A 24633-nucleotide genomic window follows, 5' to 3' on the forward strand; every position below is an offset into this window, starting at 1 on the left:
ATCATGGTGAATTTTTCTGAGGAACTGGGAAGTTGTACAAAAGTTGAAAGAGATGCTTAGAAGGCTAGGCCCTGACACCGTTTGTGCCATCCCTGCTTCCAAAATAATAGTTTGAATACTGTTATTTAAGAATTTATGAAGTAAAATAGTTTGGGTTTAACTTTTTTATCTTTATTCAGCTTGGAATTTATTTGGTAGCATTTTTCTTCCTGGAGTAAGCATTGTGTCTGAAAAACTAACGTGTGCCATGGCATTCTTTTAATTAGAGGTGGAGAGTTTGTTCCTTTCTGTGAGACTTAAATGTCCCCAAACAAGAAAAACTGCAAAGAAAATGTATAAGTCCTCTTCATCAGCAAATTTTCATTGTGTGCCTAGGGTGAGAGTCTGCAAGATGCTGATGGCCAAGTAGAAAGACATTATGTTTTTAGCTGAAGAAATGTATTCAATCAGTTTTTAGTATTGTTGCTTTTTATAAAAAGAGACTATTTATTCCCTTGTATTATTTGGCAGAGATGTAAGCTTCCAGGCTATCTTCATTTCTTGTCTGCTCAAAAATGCTTGGTAATTTTTTGGCAGAGCTGTAAGCTTCCGGGCTATATCTGTTTCTTGTCTGCTCAAAAATGCTTGGTAATTTTTTGTCCTTAAATTTGCTTACTTCTGGGACAATAAATGTGAGTAGACTCTGTAGCTTGTTACCTGATTCTAAAATTGCAAATGTGCATTTGGTGTTTTGTTCTGTAGCCATAACAAGAGGTATTATTTCTGACATATGTATAGTACATTAAAGGGAATTCCAATAAATGTCCCTTACTATTTCTCTTGCTGAGTCAGCTTCGTTTAGAAAGATATTGAATCCTTTAAAAGCCTGAACTTAACGTGGGTTTGTATCAAATCACAAACTTGTATTCTGTTGTCTTTAATATAATTAAAACTTGTATGGGAGTGGCAAGAGGAGTTTTCAAAAATTTGGAAGTATCAATTTATTATTTATGGAGCTACTCAAGAATCTGTATTTTTCAGTTTTATTTTTAAATAAATCCTTCAGAATTCTACCCCAGTTAAACAGGCTATGTAGGATCAATTATGCATAAAACACTAAATTTAAAGTTTTACTTATAATTTCCAATATCTAAATAGCTAACTTTAATGAAAAAAAAAACAGGAAACAAAAATGTTCTACCAAAATCAAATTTTAGATTTTTTTCTTTGTAAAAATCTTTCACTTGTTCAGCAGGATTGTTCTTTGTACCCAAAAGATGCTCAAGTCATATTTATTAATATTTATCAATGTCAATAATTTTGTTCTATTTTTGTTGCTTCAAGGGGACATTTGATAGCATTTGCTCTTGTCCAGTCTTGCCGTTATTTTGCCTTTCCCCAGCAAAGTGTTTTTAAAAAGCTAAATTGGGTCATCTGTGTCTTTCTTACGTTTTTACTTTAAAGCCGAAAAGGTACAGAAAATAATATAATGGATGCTTTTCCTTCTTGCCTCCAACTCCTTCCCTCTGGTTTAAATTTTCTTCTTCCTAAAGTATATATTTTTTTGTAGTTCTTTATGTATGAGTGAGTGGATGGTAAATCACTCAATCCTACTCATGTAAGATCTTTATTTCTTTCTCAATTATCAGTGATAGTTCAGCTGGAATAGAATTCTAGGTTGACATTTTTTTTCCCTCAATACTTCTGACAATATATGTCACTCTGTTGCCTCTGTCATTGCTGTTGAAAAGTCTTTGGTTGATTTGTTATTTCTTTGTGGATTATTTACTTTTTACCCTGTTTGCTTCTATGGTTTTTCTCTTTGTCTTCGGTGTTCTGCAGTTTCACTTCATTGTGTTTGGGTGTGGATTTATTTGTATTTTTCTGTTTGAGACTCTCATGCTTCCAGAATTGAGAGTTTATATCTTTCATCAGTTCTGGAAAGTATTTAGCTGTTAATTATTTGAAAATTGGCATTCCTTCACTTACCCTGCTCTCTCTTTCTGGCACTCCTATTAGATGTATATTGGACCTTCCTGTGCTATATTGCATCTTTTTACTCTTCTTTTATTATTTTTACCTCTTTTTCTCTCTCAACTGCATTCTGAATAATAGTCTCAGGTCTATCTTCAATTGCTTAATAATTCTTTTGGCCTATGTCTGATCTGTTGTTTAACCTGCCCATCGAGAATTATAATTTTGATGACTATATTTTTTATTTCTAGAAGTGCTATTTGGTTCTCTTTTAAAATCTGTTTAGGTGGGCTTTTTTAGGTTTGTTTTATTCCTTTCTTAACTTTACAATTTTTATTTTCTGTCTTCAATCACCTTGAACATACATTTTTTATGTTCTTTTTTAGATTATTGTTCTATTATATCAATATTTGGGGGCCTGTACTTCTTTTTATTGTGTCTGATAACTCTTGCCTATGGTGAATTGTTTGTTTAGGTACTTTGAAATTTTTCTTTGTGTATTCTTTAATGAGGCTTGTTTTTCTGTGAATCTTCTTGCAGGCATGATTGTGGGAGTGTTCCTCCAACATGGTTTTGCTTGTGCTCCTTTCTGTTGCCCCAGAATTATCACTGTCTGAGGCCAAATATTATGTTAATTTCTTAGTTTGGGAGTTTCTGCACCTAGAAGGTGGTATAAATGTAAACTCCAAACTCACATAAGACTTAAGCCTGTGGTTTCAAATTCTTGAGGAGGATTTTGTTGTTGTTTTTACCTAAAACCCAAGCAGAGACCACTGGAATATCTTTTCATCTTCCTGTGCCAGTGGACAGATTTTGCCCTAGTCCATTGTTTTATTGTTTAGGACCAGCCTTTATATAAGCATCTTATTTCCAATGTCCCACATCTCAAGGCTCACAGCTTTGTTTCCTGTCCCCAAGTGGACAACAAAAAAAGCCTCTAGGATAATGAACCAATAGTTTTCCCCCTATGCAGCCAGTATGTCACCTCATATCTTCCTGTTTTTCACTTCCCTTTTCCTTTCTTGTGAGCTCATTTCTGTATTTTTAAGAAATCTTATATTCTATTCAGCATTTCCAAGTCTTTATAGCATGTGAGATTTGGGGTTATCTTAGTCCATAATCCTGCCAAAGTCTTCTGCAGAATTTTTGGTTTGCTTCTCATGCACTGAGGCTCACTCTGTGAGGCTCATGTGCAGGCAGAAGTTCCCATGGCAGAATAGGGTGTTCCCAAAGTGGATAAGAGGAAGAGTGAGGGGGTTATCATCAATTCTTCCTCTTCTGATTCTGTCTGATGAATCTTCCCTAAATATAACTGTGAACATCTCGTTCCCTTGTTCAAAACCTTCATTTCACACCCTTTCACTCTTTGACTTGGCTAAAACCTATCTTACTTCCCCCATGAACCTTTATGAACCCATGTTTCAATTCTCTGCTTGCCTGCCACCATGCATACTGCCCCCTCTTCTTGGAATGCCACTCATCTCTTCATCCTGCGTATCTTTCAAGGACCAATTCAATACCTCATCATCTAAAAAGTTTTACTTGGTTTCTTCCTTGCTGACTCCATACAATCATGCACATGTGGACACACACACCTGTAAATCTCTGCTTTATCTGAACCAGCCTATGATTTTCTCAAGCAAACTATACTGTCTTCGTTGAATTGGAGTATTAGAGTAGACTAGAATAGAAAATATCAGAGTACATTATAGATTTTAAGGATAAATGTTTTGTTTTATGAAACTTTCAGTTGTGTATATGCATTCCAGACCACAGTGTAAAATGTGTATTTTTATGGTGAGTTGGGGGTGGGGGGGCCACAGATATTTTTTAAAGTTGAAGAAACAACTATACTAGTCTGTAAATTCCTTAGAAGCAGTTTCTGTATCTGATTCATCTTGACATACACACACACAAACACACACCCCATGTCCCCATGTCTAAGACAGTGCTTATGTAAATTTTTTTGAATGAGTGAATGAGTGAGTATATGAATGAATGGATAGATAGATGAATGGATGAGAGAAACATTAATATAGTAGCTTAAAAGGAATGTCTCTGTAGGAACCTGTGTGTTTCCGAGGGTCATCTTGCCAACCTTCAAACTGATAATAAGGATTTTGTTCTGTGCTTTGTACTGCTCAGCAGATGAATGCCCTACAATCTGCTGAGTACAAGAGACATTGATTCTTAGCCCTCTGCCTTGGGGCATCTAAGGATACCTCATTATTCATTGATATAGTCACCTGCTCCCCCCTTCACCCTAGCAATATGTGAGGAGGAGAGTCAGGTTGACTCTTAGCAGTTGGGCACAGTCTCAGATACGCTCTCATTATCTATGAATCTCTCCATTTATATAGCATCTGTCACTGTAGTCACAGGCAATTACCTTCTCAATAAACTCTTTTCCAAAAATAAGATTCTCCAGCTTTTCAAAATTCAAGAGCTCCCATAATCTTGACTTTGTAGATTTAATGGACAAGAAAAGATAAAGCTAAAGAAAAAACAACTTTTTTGTGTGTGTGTGGTGAGGAAGATTAGCCCTGAGCTAGCATCCATTGCCAATCTTCCCCTGTTTGCTGAGGAAGACGGGCCCTGAGCTAACATCCTTGCCCATCTTCCTCCATTTTACATGTGGGATGCCACCACAGCATGGCTTGATGAGTGGTGCGTAGGTCTGCACCCGGGATCCAAACCTGTGAAGCCTGGGCCACCAAAGCGAAGTGCGTGAACCCAGCCCCTAGGCCACCAGGCCGGCCCTGACAAAACAACTTTTCATTCAGCCTGATCTGGGTTTGAATTCTGATTCCACCTCTTTAGTGTTGTGTGGCCTTGGGCCAGCCAGTCAATCTCTTTTTTTTTCTCATTTGCAAAATTGGAGTAGTAGAACCTAGCTCACACAGTGGTTGAGAGGATTAGAGGTAATGTGTGGAGCACTTGATATAATTCTTAGTGCCTCCTAAGTATTTAGCCGTCATCATCATCATCATCATCCTCATTGTCACCAAGGAACTAGTATCAACTTACCAAATCTTCTGGTAGATTTCTTTGGAGGTCAGCCTGGTGCTTCTTCTCTTTGTGTAAATGCCAAAGGAATGGAGGCTTGAACAGGGCAGTTGGATGCCTGCTGTCACCGTTCACTGTTACTGTCAGATGGTTATCCTGAACTCTGCCATGGCGATGAGAGAGGCGCAGCCAAAGCTGGGTTAAGCAGGCCCAGTCTGGATCCTTTAGGGACTACACTCTGAAATGACAGAGGCAAACAAATAAAAGTATACAAAGGAAGACAGCACCCCCTCTATCTCACTGTATCTCCAGCAAAATACTTGAGCCTTACCCAGGTATAAATTGTGAGAACCTAAGAAATGAAACCAGGGATTTGAAGTGAGTCCACCTAGAATGGTTTTCAAAGGCTTTTCACAGGTTCTTCAGGGTACGGGTCTCAGAGACATGTAAAAACATCATCGTGCCAGGTTATGCTGAGAAGCCAGTGGCCCAAAATGTGAAAGTCTGGGTTATTCAACTAAATAAAGCAAGTTCAGAGAATTTCAAGAATTTTCTTTTTTTTTTCACTCATATGTTTACATTTATTGAAAACCTCGGGGAGGAGAAATATCTAATTTTCTTACAGTTAATCATCAAATCAAATTGGGTTTTCTTTTTTCCCCTGCTTTATTGAGATATAATTGATATATAACACTGTATTAGTTTTAGGTGTACAACATAATGATTTGATATACGTGTATATTGCAAAATGATCACCACAATAAGTTTAATTAACACCCATCACCTCACATAGTTACAAATTTTTTTTCCTGTGATGAGAACTTTTAAGATATACTCTCGTAGCAACTTTTAAATATACAATACAGTATTATTAACTACAGTCACCATACTGTACATGACATCCCCAGAACTTATCTTATAACTGGAAATAACTTCTCAGTTATAAGCCTCTTTTGTCCACCCTCTTTTCTATAATTTGGCCAATACACAAAGAACCTGGTTTTTCATTATAGCCGTGCCACTAGACTGTGCTTCTGACAAAGTCACTTATGTATGATCCATCATTGTTTTCTCGTCTATGAAATGTTAAATCAGGTGCAGTTTTAGCTCTAATTAATGTACATAGCAGATGAAATATAAACACTAACTCTCCACATCTCTGAGTGTATAAATCACGTCTCAGTGAACCCACCCTAGTTTGAGCTTCCATTGTCCCTGCTAGCAACTGCAATAGAAGCTAGTCGGTTATTGGGCCACGGATTTCATCTGGATCTACGTCTGTCAGCCTAAAATGTCAACAGGAAGAAGAAGAAATTCTAGGTCACTTAAGACTTACATGGAAAGCAATTAATTTATTCTTTTTCGACTGTGATTGAAACCTGGAAAAAGGAAAAAAATCAACATAACTTCAAAAGAAGAAAACACTTAACTTTCAACTTGTCATTTAGCAGAGACTATGACTGAGCAAGAGAGCAGTGCTCTCCTTCCTCTAATGTTCTCGTATTTAAAAACTTTTATGATGAAAAGTGACTTGAAAATGGGAGAGTTTTATTATTGGCATTGCTTGAGCCTTGATAGCTCCTGCTTACAAAACAGTTAATAGGCGAGATATAGGCAGGATCTTTCAGATATTCCCCCTGCATTGAGCTTGGAGCACGGGGGGGTGATAGACACTTACGCATAAAGATGCTAACTGTTATGCTGGAATGGAGACTTGACAATAACATAACACGATCTAGCTGGTTTGCTAACAGAAAAGAAACAATTAAGGGAATTTCTGTTTTAATATAAGGCTAAAAGTAAATTAGAAGGAACACAAAATATTTTCTTGCTGTGCAAGTCTTTGAAGAATCCAGGATACCAATCTCTATTGCACCACACACCATGAATCTGTAATGAAATGTGTCATGCCTGAAGACCAAGCCTGTACGAGCATCAGGCATGGCCAGCTGGCACAGACACTGAAAGGCCAAGTAATTAGCTAATGACAACATTACTGCATGCTAATGTTGTTCTAGGTTCAGGCAGTAATGTCACTTGACAAACCTTTGTTCCTTGGCCCTGTGTCTCAGGCTTCCAGCTCCCCCTGGGTGCTGATGTCACAGGGCTGGCACCAGGACAACTCTCCAGTTAACCCTGAAGTTGAGCAGGACACTGTGCTATAATAATGACACTGGTGGCGCCCTACCACCAAACTATATATGATGAGCTGTTTTAGTGGTTTTAATGAATTTAATTGTGTCTCTAAGTAAGCAAAGCCTTTGGCAAGTGAAATACACACTCACCCCAGCTTCCTCTGCTGAGAGGTAATAGACTAAGGTGAGGATACAGTCTATTCATAGTTATAAAGGAGCTTTTTCTCACCTCTGGCCCATATAGAGATGTGAATATTCAGCCATAGTCTTGTGTTTCACCTCTTCAGGTACCTGAGTTGTCTGCAGACTTCTAGATATCGGAAAATATCAGATCTTTTCATCAGGAATCTTTAATATTTAAGGAATTTGTGAATTAGGAAATCCTGCTGCACTAATTGAAGGACAGAATTACTGCCTCTAATTAAGTTTATATCTTTGTATGGTGGATCTTCATAAAGCCTATTTTAGTCTTGCTCATAGCCTGATAGCCATTCACTAACCTCAACCATGTAATATTTTATTATGCCCAAATTTGCAAGTTGCTGGTTTTTCCGCCCTGTTGTATATGCCAGTCTCCCTATCCTAACCAAATGTTACATGTCTGTTGACTAAGGATGTGTAAATAGAAGAAACACCAGTTTTAATGTCTCTCTGCACTGTGGGTTCAAGTCAGCTTCACAGAAGGACAACCTGCTAGTCTTTTTGGCCAAACTTCTCTTTAAGTAGAGGCTCCTAGTGCTTCAACAAACCTAGTAAGGGAAATATAAAGAGAATAAAAATAATTTCTAGATTTAGTTCCCTATTGAGTGTAGTGATAGAATCAAAGTAACGGGGCCGGCCCCGTGGCTTAGCGGTTAAGTGCGCGCGCTCCGCTGCTGGTGGCCCGGGTTCGGATCCCGGGCGCACACCGATGCACTGCTTCTCCGGCCATGCTGAGGCCACGTCCCACATACAGCAGCTAGAGGGATGTGCAACTATGACATACAACTATCTACTGGGGCTTTGGGGGGAAAAAGGAGGGGAAAAGGAGGAGGATTGGCAATAGATGTTAGCTCAGGGCTGGTCTTCCTCAGCAAAAAAATAGAGGAGGATTGGCATGGATGTTAGCTCAGGGCTGATCTTCCTCACAAAAAAAAAAAAAAAGAATCAAAGTAATGCAGTCCTGAGAGGAGGCTTAAGAAACAGTTCTGCTCAGATGGAGTATGTTTGTATTACACTTGACAAAGTACTGGCTTATTTTCCAAATTATGAATAAATAAGTAACTTTTAGGATAACTGTTCCTTAGCAAAGCAGCTCAGCCTGGTATCCCTTATTTAAAGTGTGCAAGTCAATGATTATTCACAAAGTTGTGCAACCTTCACCACTGTCTCATTCCAGAACATTGCCTTAAATGGCACTGTAAAAGATAGAGTAAGTAAATAGATTTTATTTACTTATTTTTCTGTTCTTTACTCCCTGGAATTTCCCTTTTATTTTTCTAGAAAACCAAAACTTTTTTTCTTAAAGTAATTGGATCACTTAAGTTTTAACTGAGCAGTTTTGTTTGCCTGCATAGATTTGGGTGTGTAATAGATACCATGTAATGGTAATCGTGAAGAAGATGCTTCCTATGAGATTGCCTCTTTCATCTCATGTAGAAAACAAAAGTTCAAGATATGTATGGACTGTAGAACTTCAACAAAAATGAAAATTCTTGCACATGTGCATTAGCTAAATTCTGATTCATAAATGGCAACATCCCCCTTCACTTGGGGTTCTAGCTGCTGCTTCAGATGATGGTACTGTGTGACCAGATTCCACCCAAGAAGACACTTTTCTGCAGCCCTAAGGGAAGTGGTCTTTACTCTCCAGTGTTGGCTTCCTACCTATCTGTAGCACCCAGGGAGGCACTTGGCTAGGAAAGCTTGTAGAAAATGTGTATCACTCATTCCTTCCCATCTAATACCCCATACATACCAAATTGGTCAGTAAAGATGTTCTAATTCCAGAGATTCCCAGCCAGTACGTTGGGATCAATATCCTACCTCAATAATATCGGCTTAGTGGCTTCATCCATACACGCTTGCCCAAGGTTTTCTGGGATTCCCAGTGGGCGGCATAACATATTGTGAGCTTCTCAAAGGTAAAAACTGCCAAGCTTATGCTCAGGATGGCCTAGCTATGGCAACAGAGGATGGGGACGAGGCAGTGGTTCCCCATTCCTAAAGCTAGGTCATTACTATCAGAATTGTCTCCCCTCTTCCCTTGTGGTCTCCAGGAAAATAAAATGCCTTTCAGACAGATTAGGTATTCTTTTCATTCATTCAATGAAGAGTTTTATTTTAAATCAACATTATTAAAGTATAATTTACATACAATAAACTGCAGGGATTTTAAATCTACAGTTTGATGAATTTTGACAAATGTATACACCTGTGTGAGCACCACCATGACCCAGATACAGACATTTCCATCATCCCCAGGAGTTCCCTTATGCCCCTGTGCAGATAGCCCACACTACCACCCCTGGCCTCAGGCAACTATTGATCTGTGTATAGATTAATTTCTATTTTCTACAATTTCACATAAATGGAAGCCATACAGTATGTACTCTTTCGTGTCCAGTTTCTTTCATTCGGCATAATGTATTTGAGGTGTATCCATTTTTTATTGTTTATCAGTAATTCATTCATCTTTATGGCTTAGCAGAATTGCACTTAATGTGTGTACTACAATGTGTTTATTTAGTCTTATTTCACTGGGCATTTTGGTCAAAAAAGTTTTTGAGTATAATTTTAAGCACCACAAGTCCTGATTTCCAAAGATTGTGCTAACGATTATAATAATGTATGTTTTATAAAGTATTTTTGATGGTGGTTTACAGATAGATACTTAGATAGACAGACAGACAGACAGACAGATAGTACTTTCCAAATTCCGAGTGCCAGTGATTGTCCTTGAGGTTATACATTACACAAAGAGGAATAAGACAGTCTTTCGTAAGGATAACTACTGTTTTTTTGCTTACCTATCATGTTTCAGGCACACTAATCTTCACATTAACCGTAGAAGGTAGATAATAATAATAATAACAGTTTGCGTTTATATGGTGCCTACCAAGTGCCAGGCACTATTCTTAACACTTGAGTAATATTAATTCATCTAATCTTAACATCAACGTCATGAGGTAGGTACTATTACTACCCCGCTTCACATACAAGCAGACAGAGACATAGAGGTTAAACAACTTGTCAAAAGTCGCACAGTTAGTAAGTGGTGGAGCTGGCATTCATCATAGACCATCTTTCTCTGGGATCCTTGCTCTAAACAACTACCCTCATGGCCTCCTTAATTTTTAGCCAGAGAAGCTGAACCCAAGAGATTTAATAAAACTTACCAAAGGTGATGTAGTTTCAAATCCTGGTCTTACTGACTCCAAAGTCCAAGCTGTAATCTACTTGGGAAATGATGTGTACATGAATAACTAGGATGACACTGGCTAGGTACACAAGAACTAGAGAACACCAGTAGAGCTATTGAAGGGTGAAACTGGCCTGCCACTTCTTGTAGGAATGATCAGGAAAGTATGGTGGAATAAATGAACCTTAAAGGACAAGTAGGATTTTTTGATGAGACGTGGTTTGGTTGGGTCTGAGAAGGTTGAGTGTGTGTGTGATGTGTTAATGGTACCATAAGATAATTCAGAACGTGATTAATTTCAAGTCCCCAAGGACAGCCCTGGGGAATATAAATATTGAAGGAAAAAGACTAGCATATGAAAGATGGAGAGAAGGGATGTCTAAAGAAGGAGGAGGAGAGAAGGTAGGAGATGGAATGATTCGAGTAGAAAGAAGGGAGTAATGAATAGTGTCTCACTGCAGCTGAAAGGTCCAAAAAGAACAGTACTGAAAAGTGGCCCCCACATTTGTCATTTGGAAAGTCACTGGGGCCTCTAGGAAGACTATTTTTAGTGGTGACGGAAAAGTCAGATTGCAGGTGGTTGAAGGAAGAATTGGGGAGGAAGGGAAGACAGGAAGTGTAGACCACTCATTGGAGGACTCAGGATGAGAACGGGGGGCAGAAAGAAAACAGTAGCCAGAGGTGGATATGTGGTCAAGGCAGTCACTAATATGAAAAGGTCTAAGCATGTTGATAGCTGGGAAAGAGAGCCAGGAGAGAGGGGAGGGTTGACATTTGGGGCAGTGAGAGGCTGGCTAATGGAGCAGGGTCGCAGAGGAGGCAGGGAAAGATCCATCCACGTGTACTTAATGTCTACTTACTAGCTGTAGCATGCACAGTTAATGGGGTTTATCAGGACAAAAAAATCTAAAATACCAACAAAATAGAATGTAACCCAGAAACAGATGAGTGAAGGTGGTATCTTACATTTCTTGGTAGCTGCTGTAGTTAAAAAAAAAAAAAAACGCCTGTGGGAGCTGCTCTTTTGTTCAGTTAAAATGAAGATTAACTTTGTAGCCGAATTTAATTGAAGTTTGCCCTCCACTATTCAAATAATGGATTTGTACTTGCGACTGTTAGATTTGGCAGAGAAATACACTTCACTGAAATGTGCAAAGCCAGCTGCAAATAGGACAGATTTTCTCAAGAGTTTTCAGTTTTAAAAAAAGTGCCCAAGTATTCTTCCAGATTTGAATCTACCTTCACATTTTGTATCGTAGGGGACCACACAGCATCTTACTTGCTAGTACCTTTAACTGATTTGAGATACTCTTTATGTCATTCTCTTGATCTTGGGATTTTTTCCCAATATTTTGGGTGAATATCAGCATATATTGTTTAAGGAAATTCGTTTCAGTAACTGAATAGAATAAATGGGAAACACCGTTTCATCAGTTTCTATAAGCACCCTTCTTCCACAGATCTCCAAAGGTTTTAACTAGTGCTCATTATTTCTTACTAGAAACCTAGTCATGACATCCTGGGGTGATGTCCATTTGTACCAGTGGACAGACTGAGGCAGGCATCAAGGGGGTTCAGTCTTTCACCAGAAGTTCAGTGATGCCTGCAGCCAATCAGATGACCAGAGTACATCTTCAAGACGATTCAGATCCCTGGGTCCCTGATTGCCCCTTATGTCGGAGGAGTCATTTGGAGAGAAATGATCAGTATTCAGAACTGTGAGTTCTCAGGCTAACTCCTTAGATCTGTTTCCAAAATTGAGTCAAAGCTGGCACAAAGAAGATCTGAAGAGAAAAATATGTCAGACATGAAGATATTTAGAACCCCATTTTTCTTTCGTTCAGAATAAGTAGAGTGCCTGACACTATGTGCTGATGGTTCTGGATGAAATGTTTTAGTGGCGTCTCAACAGTCCAGCCCACAGCTCTCTGCCCTGAAGAACCCTGTCACCATGGGGCTGGGGCAGCTCGCCACTCATCCTCGTGTTCTAGGGAAGAAGAGAGATCCCAATGCGGTAGTTCAGTTCTGAAAATTCTTTGTTAACTACTCAGACCAGACGTGTATTATAAAATTTCAATGGTGATGGTATCAAAACCCTGAGTCAGTTATGCATAAACATGTTCTTATAATCAAAAACATTGTAGTTTCAAGGCTTGAGAAGTTTGGTGGTTGTTTTTTTTAAACTTGGTGGTTTTTATAGCATCCCACATTAAATTAAAAGGTTTCCTCTAAATTACATATTAAGAATTAAAGTCATTGTAGTAATGTTAGACTTTTTTTTTTAAGAGAGAAGGGCAATTACTCTTTATAATGTTTTTTTCCTACTTTCTGTAATACAGCTTTCTAGTTATACTTGGAAGCTTCCAGGAAGCTAAAATTAAAGCTTTAATTAATGTTAGTGGGAGTCTGCACTGCCCCAGGAAAATAGGTGGAACTTAGTTTCGGCTCCAGAACATTATGAAAGAGGTTACACATTTTAATCTTATCTAATTCCAATAATAATTATGTTAAAAGGAATTTTAATAATAGTAATGACTATTAATTATTGAGTACTCTATGCCATTCATTGTTCAGTTCTGTGAGATAGGTTGGTATTATTTACCCTTATTTTACCTAAAAGTTAGCTGAAGCTTAGAGAGGTTAAGAACCGTATGTTGTGAATAAGGGACCTAGGATTCCAACTCCAATCTCTCAGATTCCAAAGCCTGTGCTCTGAACTACTACATCCAACTGTTATAATAATTAAAAAACATTAAAATAGCATCTTAAGCAAGGTTGGTGACATATTTAACAAATTGAATAATCTCATATTAACTCTAGTGGCATTGCTGGGTTACTTGTTTATTGAAATATCTCTGAGGGCAGTATCACTCTGGATCTTTTCGGATTAGTGAAGTCCTACCTGTGTGGAATTTTTTTAGGCCACGAAAAATTCAGAAGTAGAAAGTGATTTATTAAATAAGCTCCTTGTATCCCACAAATAAAACCCCTTTTGATACATAAAACTCTCTCTAGACTCGTCTAACTGCCTGTGGCCTGTCATGTGTGGCCATCTTTTCTCGTATGGAATACAAAGAGGCCTAGTGTGAAAGACTGTAAAGTGAAAATGTAGCTAGTATACACTGAAATTGTTTGAAAATTGAGGTAGAAGTCAATGACCCGCCCCTGCCCTTTTTAGGTAGGAACAGACACAGAGAGCTGTTAGAGTTTGTGGTTTCTTAATGCAGGGTGGGAGAGGTTGGAACCTCCCAAGGTGTGAGAAGCACAAACAGGGACCTTTCTCTTTTCCTATGGAAATACTTGAAACCCCTGCAGGATTCGTCATGACAGGAGAAAATCCCTCTCAGATGGGTCAGGACAGCAGTGCTCTTTGACTCAAGGGGGCAAACTCAAAGAAAAGCCCACAGCACAGGCTGAGAACTGCTTCTCACTTCTCACACAGCAGGCAAGATATTTGCTCCCCAAATGCTATCTGTAAATGCAAAGAAATGGAGAGCGGGTCTCTTCTGCAGCTCCATTAGGAAAAGATAAAAAGTTGGATAAGTGCTATTTTTTTTTTCTTTAAGATTTTATTTATTTATTTATTTTCCCCCCAAAGCCCCAGTAGACAGTTGTATGTCACAGCTGCACATCCTTCTAGTTGCTGTATGTGGGACGCGGCCTCAGCATGGCCGGAGAAGCAGTGTGTCGGTGCACACCCGGGATCTGAACCCGGGCCACCAGCAGCGGAGCGCGCGCACTTAACTGCTAAGCCACGGGGCCAGCCCCAGATAAGTGCTATTAAAATAAGTGTTAAGAAGTGGCTTATACCATCTTGATAAGTGAGACATTGTAAAAATTGGTTTTTAAACGATGACAAGTGAGGCATCATGTTCTCCTGTTTTTAGTTTTTGTCTGTCTGTTTTTTTATGGAGAATTTCAAACGTGTTAAAGTAGAAAGACAGTAGAATGAACCCTATAATCATCTTCAATAATTATCAACTCATGGCCAATTTGTTACACGCTCCTCGCATCTCCCCCCAATATTAGGCCAATACTAGAAACCATATCATTTCATCTCTAATTATTTCAGCATGTATCTCTAAAAGATAAAATTCTTTGTTAAACAAAACTGCAGTATCATTACCACACCTAAAAAAGTAACAATAATCCCTTAAGATCATCAAATATCCAAAAAGTGTTCAAATTGCCAAGTCTCATGAATGTCATACTTTCTTTTAACAGATTATTCTAATCAGGATCCAAATAAGATCCACACATTGCAATAGCCTTTTTAAAATATCAGTAGGATCCCCCTCCATTTCTCTTTTGTCCCCCTTGCAACTTGTTTATTGAAGTAACATCTTTCCTTCCGAGTTTCCTTCAGTCTGGATTTACTGATTGCATCCTTGTGGTATAGTGTAACATATTCCTCTAACTCTTTCCTAACTCCTGTATTTCCTAGAAAATTGGAAATTACATCTAAAGGCTTGGTCTTCATAGTGTTTGCTTCCATCAGAAGGGACCTAATGTCTAGTGTGCGCTTTTTTGTGCTGTTAGTAGCCGTTGATGTTCAATGCCAAGTCTCCCAATGTTTTCGGTTTGCCCATCTCTTTTGTTCACTGTTCCCCAGGGAGCTGGAGCTTCTGGGCAAGGCTGAGTCACAGGCTAGCGTCTCCCACTAGCGCTAACTTTGGACCACTAAGAATTTCCTGGGATCCATCGTCCCGAAGTTACGTTTTTTTCAGAATGATTTTTAAAAAACAAACATATCATTCAATTCAATTAATGAACTTTCAGTAAATAAGTACAATTGTATTAAAGTATAATTGTAAAGTTGTATAAAAGAATAAAGTAAAATTGTATTAAAATGTAAAACGAAGTTTTTAAAAAATTTAAAAGCACACTGTTATTGGATGAATGGCAGCATTGTTTTGAGCCTCCTCCATCATGTCTATTTCCACTTTTTCTTTAAATACCCATTGTTTATTCTGTGTTAATTTCACTTTACCACTTATTTAATGCTCTGTGAGAACCGGGATGTCTTAAATGTGCAAACCTTGGATTGTTACAGACCTTGGATTCCACGCAGCTGGTCTCCTCCAGAAGAACCTCAAGCAGAACTACACCTCTGTAGTTCTCTTTTCTCAGGCGGGCGTGGGCCTTACTGGTCTCCTCCCTGTAGATGGCTCCGGCTTTCAGATGGCTGTCTTCTGAGCTGGAGCAAGTTTGCCTCCCTCCTCTCCTCTCTTCCTCTCTCTCCTTCCATCCTTACTTCCTTCATTCTTTCTTCATTCCCCTCTTCCTTCCTCCCTCCTTTCCTCCCTTCCTTCCTACCCTCCTTTCGTCCTTCATTCCTTTTCCCTTTTTCTCTTTACTTTTTAGCCAGCATGATACTCTCTTCCCCCGGTCTACTTTTAAACCTCCTGATACTAATAAAACCTATGTTGATGCAAAGATAACTTGGGCATGGTAAAATGTGAACTTGATTCTCTGCGCTCAAAGCTGTCTTTCCCAATGTGGAACATTCAGTCATTTAACAAACTCTGGTAATAAATTCTAACTATGTACTAGGGGTGTGGGGAGACAGACAAGTTACAACACAGTGGAAATGCTGACGAGAATAGATGCAAACAAAGTGCCATGTGACAACTAACAGATGACTCTGCTGGGGAGAACTGGGGGAAGGGCTTAATTTTGGAAGTGACATTTAAACTGAATCTTTAAAGAATATCATTAAGACAGCATGTTTGTATAAAAATAGTTAAGGAAAACTTAGTGTAAAGGTATGTTATTTTATTGAGGCACTGAACCCAAGTTCTTGGCTAATGAACTTGTCTTTTGTGTGTAGCAACAACTTACCATAGCAACTTTGCCTGCTGGAGAAAGTGAGACTTGCAATATGTTGTTTCCTTCACATGTATGCAAATACGTGTATGCATAAAATATCATGTTTACCAGCATTCCCACCCAATTAAGAGTGGGAAAAAATAACTTTTAGGCCTGAGAAGTTTCAGGGTGTAGGTAGACATGGTCACCTTCCTTCCCCCACGGTGGCAGGATCCTGTCTTTCAAGTAGCAGTGAAAGAAGGTTCTCACGGTATGGACTCCTGAGTTATTGCAAGGGTCTACACATCCACATGTGTGCTAAACATTATCTTTTGGCTGAGTAAATTATGGTCTCCCATATAGATGTGTTCCTTTTTTTCTAATGTATATAAAATAAATATTGTTGCTGTTAGAGTACAAAGTCATTTAAAAGTATCATTGAAGTTATAGTATTAGCTCTCTGTCATTACGTATAGTTTTAGACAACAGATACTAAAATAGAATTACTATCTTGTATTCTGGGGGCGTGAGGGTGTGTTTTGTGGTTGGGAATCCCTTGAAAATGTTTGACGTTAAAAGGGGTCCTCATAAAAGGGGTCCTCACAAAACCTTGGTGATGGTTGAACAATAAAGAAGTATATTAAAAAATTGTTTTAACTTACAAAAAAACACACATACATGCAAATAAGAGGATCTCATATTTGAAGAAACTGGAAGTCGTTGGCCTAGAGTTTTTATTAATTTGGCCAGTGTTTAGCCATTAGCAAGCAATGCTCTGCCCCGAAACTTTAAGTGCCAGGAGAAACAGATAGAGGGTCCTGCATTCCTGGAGCTTGTAGTCTGGTGGGGGTGGCATTCAGCTCATCACTCGTGAATGTGTAATCGTACAACGTGATTCTACACTGCGACCTGACTTTACACTATGGTAAGTGCTATGAAAGGAAAAGTCTACAGAGCTTTGCAGGCGTGTAAGGGGGTGGGTGCAGACCTGGTATTGGGAGAGGACTCAGAGAAAGGCTTCCCGGAGGAAGTGATAGTTGGGCTGAAATTTGAAGAATAAATGAATATCGATAACACTCATAAGAGGTCCTTGACTACTTTTACTATTTTAGACTCTTCTCCCCCATGGCAGGAATGATGTGTTCATCAGCATTCCACCCATAGGTAGCGTTGGACACGTTGTGAGCCTCAGTTACTGTTGAGTGATGAATAAATAGAACATTGGGTAGAAATGATTATACTGCGTTTATTCCAAGGATGTCTGTGAGACCTGGCATCACCTATTTTCACTTCTTTAATTTTCATATTTGTATTTTAATTGGTTTTACAAAGACTTTCAGATGATATTACTGTATAACCTTCAAATATACAGGAAATGCTTTGCAATTTAATTGCTAAATTTGTCTTGAACAATCAACTGAATCTGTTGCTTCTTTAATTGTTCTTCTTGGTTCTCACCTACATTTTTGTATCTGCTCTCCCACCGGTATGTTCTAGATAGTATACTTTCAAGAGAAAATGTTTATTAGCCCTTAAGAATGCAGTATTCTCTGTATTTTAGATGAATATACATTTTGAAACTCTGTATTTTGAAATAACACAGAGCAATTGATTCATATGGCTCTTGGTAAAATGTCAGATACCCAGACTGAGCCCACCATGTGCATCTTTTCAAGAACGAAGTCTCTGTGGGGTGGGAGTGGAGCTTGCATCCGCCTTAGGTGTACATCATCTTTTCAGGTGGTGGAGAAGTTTGGAGAAGTGAGGCACAGAGAAGGTCTGTGTGACTGGCAAAATGTAAATGGAATCTTTCTAAGACTTCTTCATGGGCTAAAGTAAAACATTATTTTTTGATATATAACTTTTACATGGTTTCTAATCCTAAACCAAATTTTGGATCAGTATTAACTTCCATACCAAAAAAAAACGTACAAATAAAGATAAATAGTTATAAAATGCCCTGCTGGAAGGTCAGTTAAGGCTTCCTAATATAAACAAAGATGTAATGATTAGGAAAAATTGTTTCTATTGACCTTTGTTACTACCCAGAATATTTTTGCAGAGATTTGGATGCAGCTTAACTCAAATAACGTGCCCCAAATTCACCAGTTACACACAGTAAATGTGTTATTGGTAGGTTGTCCCTCAACACCAGTTTAATAATTAGACCTTATTTTGTTTCTAAATCTAAGGACTTGAAATAGAGTATCACTTTCAACTTTTTATTATCTGTCATGTCCCAAGATAGGTACTAAAACTTTTCAAATGAATTTTGTAGTTTTTATTATGTGGTTTTCTTTGAAAACACAGGACCACTTGTAGCATCAGATTTTTAATGTTTAGGTCAAAGAGGTATATATTAAGATGAATAGCAAGAATCGTGGTGGTGATGATCAAACACTGTATTTTAAGGTTGGAATAGCTAAGGGAGAGTTTCTCACTCATTTAAAAACTGGCATTTCTTCATCCCAAAAAGGGAGAAATAAATGAGAAAAATTATAGCAATAATGACATTTCCTTTATAATATTTAAGAGCTTCTAATAATTACTCTTGTATATATTCTTTTTCTTTCTAGGAAAAGCCATTGACAAAATCTCTACAACGTGGAGAAGACCCCCAATTTGATCAAGTATGTGATATGTTATATATGTTATAGACTGGCTTTTATTTATATCAAAGTGCTCAAAGGCAAAGTCTGGGTGCTCCCTATTGGTGCATCACAGAACTTCCTCAAAGAGCGTACAGGGATGTGATTTTAGGAACTGTAACCTGCAGCTTTTACAGTTATGGCTTAGAGTAGACGTTCAGTAGATGTCTATTGATTTGAATTGGAAAGAACTGGAAAATGCTAAGATAATGTGAGTAGGCCCTCAATTGATTGTTTCTTAAATCTTTGCATACCAGAATTAAAGAAACTAAGAAAAGATAAAGGAACTTCCATTCAAAAATGTATTGAGACTGTTCTGAGTAAATGATCCTTGCTACATGATGATCAGATCTCTGCACTAAAGCTTATTCATGTTTTCATCCAGCATTTTTTTTGTGTGTGTGAGGAGGATCAGCCCTGAGCTAACATCTGTTGCCAATCTTCCTCTTTTTGCTGAGGAAGATCAGCCCTGAGCTAACATCCATGCCCATCTTCCTCTACTTTATATGGGACGCCGCCACAGCATGGCTTGACAAGCGGTGCATCAGTGCACTCCCGGGATCCGAACCTGTGAACCCCGGGCCGCTGAAGGGGAGCACACGCACTTAACCACTACGCCACTGGGCCAGCCCCTCATCCAGCATTTTTTTGAATGCTACTATTTGCTTGACACAGTGCTACGCACTGGTAATACAAAATCTAGGACAAGTTTTAGCACTTCAAGAATTCACAATCCTGTGAGAGAGAAACCCCTAAACAATAATTATAAAACAGTGTAGTAACTTAGATTCTAATAGAGAAAGTGATACATGAGTGAAACAATTTAAGACAGAGTAAATTTTTTAAAAAGTCTGTTGAAAATAGATCAGGACTAGTAAAAGGACTCCAACTCTAAACAGCAGGTGAGAAACATAGGAAACCAGGATCTGATAGATGCTCGTTCAGTAACTTCAGAATGGTTTTAGGTATGTTTAAGAATGATGGCTAACAGGACATCAGAGGAAGGTGGAGATGTGTTTGTGGTGTTTCCTAAAATTCTGCAGTTAATGACAAAGAGGACAGCATGTTCTTCAAAAATCTCACTTGGTGCCAGTGGCAGAGACCAAACCCTGCTGGATGCACCATGACCTGATCTTTTTATTGTCTTATGGAGAATACACAGAGTACATTTTCTGCAGGGCTTTGAAATTACCGTTAATGTGGAATCAAGAGGAAAATTCTCTGGCTGCTAAAGTCAGGGCTTGTTTGATCCAAAAATGTAAGGACTGACTGTAGAGACAAAATCCTCCATTTTCTGTTTTACAAGTTCACAAGTGCGTGCTCACGGCCGGTCTCAGACGGCTGGTGTGGCTCTGGGTTTGCACTCTGTTGCTGGCAGAGCTGGCTGTTTTCCGGAACGCTGTGAAATGGAGTATGGGCTTCATCTCTGTGTGTCATGGAGCCATCTTCTCTCATCATATCATCCTTAGTTGTTGTCACTTGGTGGATGCTTGGGTGGTCAGAGACCCTGGGTGAATGTTTAGGGTCATTATTTTGGAAATGTGGCAAGTTGTGGCTCTTTCTGTTCTCTTTAAGAATGTAAATATCATCTGTCTTCCATAATTTTTCACTCTATTTTATATTCTTTGTCTCTATCCTATTAGATTATCACTGTCCTTTCCTCAAAAAAAAAATTTTCTTTTTCTCCAGCTTAATGTACCTCTTTCTTTATTCTCTGGGAAAATAGTACTCCTAAATTTCAACATTGCAGATAACATTTATCCCAAATGATTGGGCTCAAAGACACTTTTTCATTTATCATTCAGCACTCTATTTCTGCATTTCGGCATTGTGCAAAAGAGATAGCCTTTGGAATTAGACCTGGGTTTAAATCGCAACTTGGCCACTTAATTAGCTCTAATGTTTAACCTTGCTGCTCAAAATGTGGAGATGCAGAATCACTGCCCTGCCCTAGATCTGCTGAATCGAACTCTACACCTTAACAAGATCCCCAGGTGACCCATACACACATTACGACTTGAGAAGTACTGCTCTGTAACACATCTCTGTGTATTAAAGTCACTTTTGGAGGGAACCACTAGTGACGTGGTCACTGAGAACTTTCAAATAAGACACATAAGACTATCCTCTGATCATTAAATTGTAAATTTACACACGAACCTTGAAAGAAGGCAACCTACAAAGTCTATCTCATTTTAAAGACAGATAGCAAGACTCCCAGGCCATAAGGAGACCTGACTGTTTTGGTCCACCTGTGGATTCAATGAAAAAAAAGTCAGCAAAGTCGCCTTTGAAAGTCCCCATCACTCTTTCAACAGCAAATTATAAGTATTGTGGTTCCATTGGCAAGGCCATGAATGTATCAAGCTCTCTTAGTCTTTTGATATTAAATGTTTAAATTATCTAATTCCCCTTGTTCTGATTCCAAGCAGTAGGATTTTCTTCTGGATTCACACAGAGGGCTGTCTATGGGAAAAGAACACACTGGTGATGCCACCTTGCATAGTATAGACTTCATCGCTATAATTGTGGGAGCCAGTAGCATTGTAGAAGTAACATTTATTTAGTACTCACTGTAGGATAGGCACTACGCTAAGTATACCCTTTGAACAGCATACAACTGGTCCCTGTCTAGAGAATATTTTTATCAGTTTCTTCCTTTTCAATGTCACTGGCATAATGAGAGGCGATAGAGAGCTGGGCTTCTGCACTTTCAGTGCCTGATCCTGGGCAGCCCTGTTTACTCCTCCACATAACAAGCCTATGATGCATTTTTCTCTTGCTAGAAATAGATGCAAAAAAAAAAATCACGTAATACTTTATAATATGCCAAGCCCCTTCTCATATATTATCTCACCTAACATCACTCCATCCTCCCAACAACCCCAAGAAGTTCTCATCATCATCATTATCATTATCATCATCATCATTATCCCTATATTACATTTAATGGAAATGAGTCTCAGAAGGGTTGCCCAATATTATATAACTAAACCCTGAATGAGCCGAGACTAGAATCCATGTGTTCTGACTATAAAGCCTGCTTTTTACTGTGTAACATGTTTATATTTCTAAAAACTAAATTGGTGAGAATTCAGAGGAGAGTTTCCAACAGGTAAAGGATCTAAAATCCTGTATCAGTTAAAGTTAGGTTTGGCTGCAAATGACACATAAAATAACAGTGGCTTGAACAACGTAGAAGTTTCTCTGTCACGTTCAAGAAATACAAAGAAAATCAGTCCAGTACCCTTATATTATTTTTGTTTTCCTGTGTATGGCTTACATTTCCAAGGTCATCTCATGGTCCAGTTTGGCTTCTGGAGCTCAGCCATTACATCTGTATCCCAGGCAGCAGGAAGGAGAAATGGAAAAAGAATTATAGAAAAAAATCCGAATGAACAAAAAACAGAACCTCCCAACATTGCACACACCACTTCTGCTTATATCCAGTTGGCCAGATCTTCATCACATAGCCACATACAGTTGTAAGAAAGACTGGGAAATTTTATTTTGAGCAACCATGTGTCCATCTAAAATGAGGTATTTTATAACTAAGGAGGAAGAGAAGAGTGGATATTGGGTACTACCTGTCTTTACTAGATATTGTATAGCCTATTTTTGCCAAAATGCCCAATAAAGAGTACTATTTACAGTTCTGTACCTCTTTTTTTTTCCCACTGTGACATTCTCCTAGAATTTATCAGTTTTCCAGTTTGGATTTAAAAATATGTAAAACTTCATGTTTCCTTAAGTTTTCTTTTATATTTCATTCATATGTAATTAACTATTGGTTTACTGTCTCTTAATTTAACCTGAATACAATCTAACCTTGTATAGAATAGACCTAAAAAAAAAAAGCCCTAGTATTTTATAAATGACAAGATGTCTAAACAGGATTAATTTTTTTTAAGCTCAGTATTAGTGGGAGAAAAATCATACTAGTGACTGCTTTACACATTAGAGAGCTAGAAATTTGTGCCCTCATACCCAGAATTTCACTTTTTACAAATTTCATGAATGTGAGCTTGACCCATTTTTATGCAGCCCATACCATGTGGTAACTGTGTGCCAAGTATTATGCCAGCTTGTGGAAATAAACATGAAGGAAGAATGGTGCCCGCCATGGAGAGGCCCCCAGTCCAGTGGGAAAGACAAAGAATAAACATGTAATCGGAGAAACTATAACCTGAGGCTAGTAAGCAAGCTCACAGTGGAAGGACCAGGCATGGTGTGAGCCCCAGGAGAGCAAGCTTTGCCCTGCACTAGGGAGCCAGGGAGGGCTTCCAGTCCCTGCTAGTGAGAAAGTCATACCTATAATGAGAAATAATAAAGGTAGAAGAGATTTCCAACAGCATTTTGAAAATGTGTATAGCCACTAATTTGTTTTAAATGCCGAAATTAACAGTCAGGGCAAAGAAAGTAAAATGAATGAAAAATTATCCTGGTAATAAAGTTCTTTATCTTTGCAAACATTTACCGTGTGTGTGTGTGTGTGTGAGAGAGAGAGAGACATATGACATACACACAAAGCTCTGTATGGGACAAAGAGATATAAGGCTTGGTCCCTGCATTCCAGGAGCTTCCGATCCGGAAGGGGATGATCTGACACGGGCCCACTTGTGTAAGAAGTGCCACATGGGTGGTACAGACAATAAACATTGTGAGGCTTCAGGGACAGAAGATGTGTACTACAATTTTAAAATAGGTCAAAGGCGCTAAAAGGTGCAGAGCCCCCATAGACTCAGAATCAGATAACCCCTAGAGAAGTGTGCTCTAAACAATGCATAGTTTTCTACTGAAACACAAAATTTTCTGGCAGTCTAGGAGTGTTAGGGAAGAGATCAGGTAGGAAGGGATCAGACTGTGGAAGACCTTCATGCTGGAGTGTGGCCGTATCCCATACAGACCAGTATCAAAGTGATCAAAGTGGCGACTTGATATTAACCTTGAGGAAGGAGTATTCGTGAATGGAAAGATCCTTGAAGTTTGGAGGCATTTGGGGAGTTTGGGCATTGATAAAGATTCGAGGGTAAAAGGGCACGAACTAAAATAGAGACAGTGGGACTGGAAAGAAAAGATGATTATAAGCAAAATTATATGAAAAGAATCAATGTTTGTTGAGAAAAGGAGAAACAAAAGGTAACTATAGTTTTCAGCCATGATTTGGGGCCATTTCCATTCAGTTTAACAAATATTGAGTACCTGAAGCATACGAGGATCTGTGCAAGGTGCTGGGGTTACAAAAGCAATAAGAGTTCTTTCCCTCAAGGAATTCTCCATCCCAGGAGGAAGACAGATATCTAAACAAATAATGCTGCAATGTAAATGCTATAATAGAGGTACATTTCAACTGCTATGGGAACCCAGGTAAGGGAGCAATTAATGATGCTGTGAAGGTGGACAGGTGTGTCACAGGAAGCAATCAAGGGGCAGTGACATTTTAAAGATATCTGTTATCCAGATGGACAAGATGGGCTGGGTCATGCCACACTGGAGGGGCCGTGTGGACAAAGAAGTTGAAGGTGGGTAGAGCTGAGTGCTGGGGAGTGGCCTGGGGTGAAGCTGGAAAGGTGAACTGGAGCCCACTGCTCCCTTGGCCTTGGAGCCATACTGAGGAGTCTGGACTGTTTTCTATAGGTAAGGAGTTCTTCAATCAGAGGATTCCTGTGCTTGGGGAGAGGTT

General features: G+C 38.8%; 1 protein-coding gene across 5 annotated transcripts in view; it reads left to right on the forward strand.

Moving 5' to 3' along the window:
• The window catches only part of FRY (FRY microtubule binding protein), a 314584-nt gene that overhangs the window by 121304 nt on the left and 168647 nt on the right, over positions 1-24633 (forward strand). For all 5 annotated transcript variants that reach the window (XM_058547971.1, XM_058547972.1, XM_058547974.1 and 2 more), the window contains exon 3: positions 18879-18932. In XM_058547971.1, coding sequence (XP_058403954.1) covers positions 18879-18932 — 54 coding nt within the window. The remainder of the gene's footprint in view (positions 1-18878; positions 18933-24633) is intronic.

This window comes from Diceros bicornis, chromosome 9 (genome assembly GCF_020826845.1).
Source record: "Diceros bicornis minor isolate mBicDic1 chromosome 9, mDicBic1.mat.cur, whole genome shotgun sequence".
NCBI lineage: Eukaryota > Metazoa > Chordata > Mammalia > Perissodactyla > Rhinocerotidae > Diceros > Diceros bicornis.